The following is a 5,654-nucleotide window of genomic DNA, read 5'->3' as shown; positions in this document are numbered from 1 at the left end:
GGGCGACACGGCCGTGCCGGGTGACAGCGCGGCAGCAGGTGCCACCGCCACGCCGGGTGATGCAGCCACACTGGTGACACTCGCTGACGCTGCCACGCTGGGTGACACCATCACACGGGGTGAGAGCAGCATGCAGGTGACACTGTCACACTGGTGACACCGCCGGGGTGGCATGCTGGAGGAGAGGGTGAAGGGAGCACCCACGGCTCCGGCTCCGGAGTGACAGTGGGCACTTCACCTCACCCCAGTGCTCCTGCTCCTCGTGCCTCTCCCAAAGGCGACGCCGGCCGTGCTGAGCTGAGGACATCCCTGCCATGCATCCCCATCACCATGGGCCCGCGGCCTGGGGATCCCAGCCAGGCTGAGCGGAACCCACTGCCTGTGGGAGATGCCAGGGCCACCACGGAGCCACCGAGATGCAACTTTGTGCTGCATCGAAGCCTCTGCCTTCCTTATGTAACGCAGCTGCTGCTGGCACGGTGCTCGCCTCCACGTCCTGCACAACTTCGGTGCAACGTGGAATTGATCTCCTCTCCCTGGAATGGCTCTGCTGGTATCATTAGCTGAGGAGCCTTTTCTGGGATCTGAGGCCAGGGGTGCTGGATGCGACCACCCGTCTAATTGCAGGGCTGTGGCTGGAAGTTGACAGCACCTATTGGGTGCCCCGGGCAGGTCCTGGCCATGCAGTGTCCACTGGGAGTGGTGCTGGTGTTTGGGGCCCTGCTTCGCTGCCACAGCCCCTGCGGAGGTGGGTTTGGGCAGGCTTGCAGTGGGGTGTCTGTGCAAGCATAGGAGGCAGCTCCTGGGATGGATCCCATGAAGTCTCTGCCCAGAGGAGACCAGGGCTCTCCAGCCCGAGCAGGCGGCACATGGGCATAGGGGCTTTGATCTCTTGCTGCTCTGATGGTTTGCCCCTGACTTTCCCCTTTGAGGCACTGACAGCAGCAGTGAGGCTGTGTTTGTGCCATGCTGCCCTCACAGGATGTGACTCTGGCCTGGGGACCCCAAGGCTATCGGACCCCCAGCTCTGCCCCCCCATGCCCTCTTTGTCAGTCGGTCTGACCGAGCCTGGCTGCTGTGCTGGGGTGGCTCCCTGCTCGCCTGGCAGGGTGAGAGCCACCCTGAATACAGATCACACCAGGGCTCTGCTGACTTTCCTGGCACACTCTGGGCCTGCAGGGAGCACAAGGGGGTTGTGTTGGCCTTGGCGGACACCCCTGCAACTGACTCTATGGTTGCACCCCGGGAGCTGAGGCCTGGGTGAGAGAAACCAGTATCTGGAGGGATGCCAGCTGTGGGGATGGAGGAAAGTTATCTTAGGATTCCCAGGAGGCTGTGACGTGCCACGTGGATTGCAGGTGCTGGGACGGGGCACACAGGCAATGTGCTACAAGGAAGTAGGGTGTGTGGATGTCCCTCTCTGGGGTGTAACTGCCTGAAACCCATGTCCCCAGCACTGCACAAGGTCCCAGCTGCAAGGTCAGGTCCCTCCTGCAGCCCATTCCCATCCCCACTGATAAGGAAATGCATGTGTAGAGGATGCAGGACCTTGGTATGAAGGGCTGGGAAGGGTTTGGATGACTTCCCTGGCTCATAAACACATCCTGCTCCTTAGAGTAAGTGCTCTCACAGATAAGCCAGTGAAATCAAACAGGCCAACCCCAACCTGCCCCTGTTGCCACCATCCTGACATGCCACTGTGGGTATGTGACCTTGGCAGTCTGGCCAAGTGCTGGGCTGTCACACAGCTCAGTCTCTGGAGGGAAACTCACTTCAGAGCGGTTAGATGAAGGGGATAAGCTGATGTGCTGCCGGATAGGGCTGTGAAGTGTCTATTCCCAGTGTCTATTCCCTTATCAGCCAGATTTCAGAGATGATAAGGCAGCAACTTAGGAGAGAAATGAGAAGAAGAGCAGGAAGGGAGATGGTCCCTGGGCTGATGGAGGTGGGCTCTGGGTCTCCCTGCTACCTCTCATTTGTATATTTGTGGAAGATCCTGTTGGAAGGGTTGTGGGTTTTTCTTGGCATGGGATGAGGTTGGGCTCCTGGGCAGGGAGGAGGACTCCTCATCCATCATCCCCTCCCAGAGAAGCTGGTGTCCTACACAGCCCCAGCACATGACCCTGGCTGTGCCCCTTGCACTGTCCGCTGCAGGGACTCCAAGGGGCAACTCCCTTCCTAATACCTCTGGGTTTCTCTCCCCAGATCTTCCCTCCAGGGGAACCTTCCAGGATGATCGGCCCAGGAGCACTGCTGGGGACCCTCCAGGCACATTGGTGCTGACCCAGCACTGGGACCCTCAGGCAGCCTGGCCACCCTCCTCCCTGGGTGCTGCCATCAATGCAGAGCTCCCAGGAGTGCACGGGAGAGCCACCACTCCACTTCCCCATGGCAGCTCCTTCCCACTGCACCCCGGCCCAGCTGCATGGTGTGGGTGCCCCTGAGGCCCACGAGGACTGACCGCCGGGCCCCGCTGCGTGCACCCACCCACTGCGGCACCACCATGTCTCTGGAGTGGCTGATGGGCTGGAGCTGGTCCCTGGATGGACTCCGGGATTTCATCGCCACTGGCATCCAGTCTTTCCGGGACTGCGACGCCACCGCCCTGGCCGCCGTCGCCTGCTTCCTGGTCCTCTTTGTGTGGTACTGCTACCACGTGGGGCGGGAGCAGCCCCGCGCCTACACCACCGTCAACGCGCTGATGCAGAGCGCGGAGGCCAACGGGGTGCAGAACGGGTACGTGTACTGCCACTCGCCCGAGTGCGTGCGCTGCACCCACCACGACGGGCTCAACCAGAAACTCTACCACAACCTGCAGGAGTACGCCAAGCGCTACTCCTGGTCCGGCATGGGCAGGATCCACAAGGGCATCCGAGAGCAGGGCCGCTACCTCAACAGCCGGCCCTCCATCCAGAAGCCAGAAGTCTTCTTCCTGCCTGACTTGCCAACCACACCCTATTTCTCCCGGGACGCTCAAAAGCATGACGTGGAGTTGCTGGAGCGCAACTTCCAGACCATCCTGTGCGAGTTTGAGACCCTCTACAAAGCGTTCTCAAACTGCAGCCTCCCGCAAGGATGGAAAATGAACAGCACGCCCAGCGGGGAGTGGTTCACCTTCTACCTGGTGAACCAGGGCATGTGCGTGCCCAGGAACTGCCGGAGATGCCCACGGACGTACCGCTTGCTCGGGAGCCTCCGCACCTGCATTGGCAACAATGTCTTTGGGAACGCGTGCATCTCCGTGCTGAGCCCGGGCACTGTCATCGCCGAGCACTACGGACCCACCAACATCCGCATCCGCTGCCACCTCGGTGAGTGCCCAGCGCCGTGGCTCGTGTTCTCTGGGGGCAGTGCTGGGGCTGCAGCAGTGCCTGGGAGCAAGAGCTCCAAAAAGGCCTATGGCATCTGGTGCTCTTGGGGTTCAGCTGCCAATTGCAGCCCTGGGGGGCTTAGGCACCTGCTCTACTTTGGCGTGATGGAGGTTTTTAGGGCTTTTGTGGCAGCAGCCTCCTCAGGAGAAGCTGGTGCTCAGTCCCTGGGTATCTGACATCCCCAGAGTCCTCAGCTCAGCAGCAGGAGGGTTTCACCTCCTCCTCACACCAACCTGGGGCTGTGGGCTCTTGCCAGTGCAAGATACAGGGCTGATTTTGCACAGAGGTCTCCAAACGCCCCTCACTCTTCAGGCAGGCCCCCCTCCCATCCCAGGATGTGGCTCAGCCTGGGGTGCTGCTCCAAGGACTGTGTTGTGCCACTGGCAGCTCCTCACTCCTGGGATCTCAGGTGCTCTGCGCGGGACACAGGTGGATGGAATCAAAGATGCTGCTTTGGGGTTTGCAAAGATGCAAATGATGGTTGAGAGGTCCTGGGGGGTCCCCTCTGATGGGTCAGGCATTGAGTTGGTAGCACAGTGCTCCCTGCTCTGGAGACACTGGGACAGGGAGAGCCCACACGGCACAGATGGCCGGGCTGGCAGTGGCACCGATCCTGCCGGGGGAGGCACCGCACGGGCTGGCTGGCAAATACCGAGCACGCCTGTTCAGCCAACAACTTGGGTAAACACACCCAGGCAGTGCTGGCCATTTATTTGGAAAAGGAGTCATTTTCAGAGTTGATCCCAGGAGCTGCTGGGCAACTGGGACCTGCCCTTGCTGGTTCCAGGAGGAAGCCTATCACTGACCCCTCTCTCTGGGGCACTCAGTGCTCCCCTCACGAGGGGCTGGGAGGGGTTCCTGGGAGGGGGCTGATGAGGTCCAGGTTGGCTCAGGTGAGCACAGCTGGAGCACACATGCCCTGGACACTTGGGAGATGCAGGTTGTTCCCTTCTTCTACCAGGACACCGCACAGTGCCAGGGGCACACAGACACCCCCACCTCTGTGCTGGGGACACGGTTCTCGCTGTGCCCAGGATTATTAAGAGATAACCTGCCCTTTCAGACAGCTTGCTCTGCAAAGCCAGTGCAGCCATTGGCATGGCTGAATCGCTCTCGAGGATTTACTGCAACCCCCAGGCACGGTCACCAGCTCTGCCTCTCCCTGGGCCAGGGCAGCATCCCTGGGGTGCGAGTGCGATGGAAGGGCTGCAGGCTGCTGCTGCCTCCTCCCTGCATCCCCTGGTTGTTCTGCTCCCCCTTTCCAGCCTCTCCAGCTGAGGCTGTTGTGCAGGGAAATGGCTTTGGGTTTTGTAGGCTTTGAAACAGCAGCTTTGTGCTCCCAGCTCTACCTGGCAGCTGGGAGTCCCTGCTGTGCTCAGTTTTGGCATCGCTCTCGGGTCCGTTCTGCTCGTTTGCTGCATCGTTACCATTCAGGAGCCACGTGAGCCCTGACCCCTTTCTCTGCCACAGCTGCATCCTCAGGGCAGGTTAGCTCTGCAGCAGCTCCAGTGTCCCCTGCACTGCAGGGGGTGACGGTCCTAATGCAGGTGGTGATGAGATCAACCCTTGTTAAACTGGTCTGGCTTGTGCTGGTATCATACAAAAAGACCCATTTTATTTCTATAATTATCCTTCTTCCTGTGGCCCTCACAGAGCTGCTTCTTTATGAGGGTTTTGTGACGCCCCTGAATTTCTGTCCTTGCAGCCTGGTGGGTCCCCCTGTAGCAGCACTTGGGGTGGGGACTGAGGAATGGGGCAGGTGCTGAGTGATGCAAGGTCCATGGGCAGCTTGTGGCAGAGGCAGAATTGAGCCCATTTGCCAGTCCCAGTGCAGCAGTTCCTGCTTTCCCAGCCTTGCCCTGGGCAGGGTCAGCACAGCAGAGCTGGTCCTGAAGCTAGAAAACCTCCCAGGAGCCTGGTTCCCTGCACACATCCTGGGGTCCTGGACTCCAGGGACTGGGAAGCTGTTCCAGATACAAAAGTGAGTGCCTGTGGTGCTGAGCTCACTGGGGACAGCAGGGGCTGAGCTGCACCAGGCTTGGGGTTCAGGTCGCTCCCTGGAGGGAAGCTGACCCTTGGCAGCAGCATGGAGCTCACATGGAACTCACGTGGGGCCCATATGGGGCTCGCTGTTTGTCACTGCTGCCCTGTCACAGGGAACACAGCACCACCTGACCCTCCTTGTTCTCTCTCTTTGTGCCTGAAGGTCTGAAGACGCCCAGCAACTGCGAGCTGGTGGTGGGGGGTGAGCCCCAGTGCTGGGCTGAGGGCCGGTGCCTCCTC

At 60.4% G+C, this 5,654-nt stretch overlaps 1 protein-coding gene across 1 annotated transcript; it reads left to right on the top strand.

Moving 5' to 3' along the window:
• Positions 1-2,219: 2,219 nt before the first annotated feature.
• ASPHD2 (aspartate beta-hydroxylase domain containing 2) lies at positions 2,220-5,654 on the top strand (the record flags this gene model as incomplete). The annotated part of the gene is made up of 2 exons (XM_029961196.1): positions 2,220-3,311; positions 5,578-5,654. Coding segments are annotated over exons 1-2 (963 nt in total), but the record flags the coding sequence as incomplete, so codon positions are not given.

The sequence above is a fragment of the Manacus vitellinus genome, unplaced genomic scaffold (assembly GCF_001715985.3).
Source record: "Manacus vitellinus isolate BGI_N305 unplaced genomic scaffold, ASM171598v3 scaffold_31_pilon, whole genome shotgun sequence".
Lineage (NCBI taxonomy): Eukaryota > Metazoa > Chordata > Aves > Passeriformes > Pipridae > Manacus > Manacus vitellinus.
This window is presented reverse-complemented; position numbering and strand designations above follow the sequence as displayed.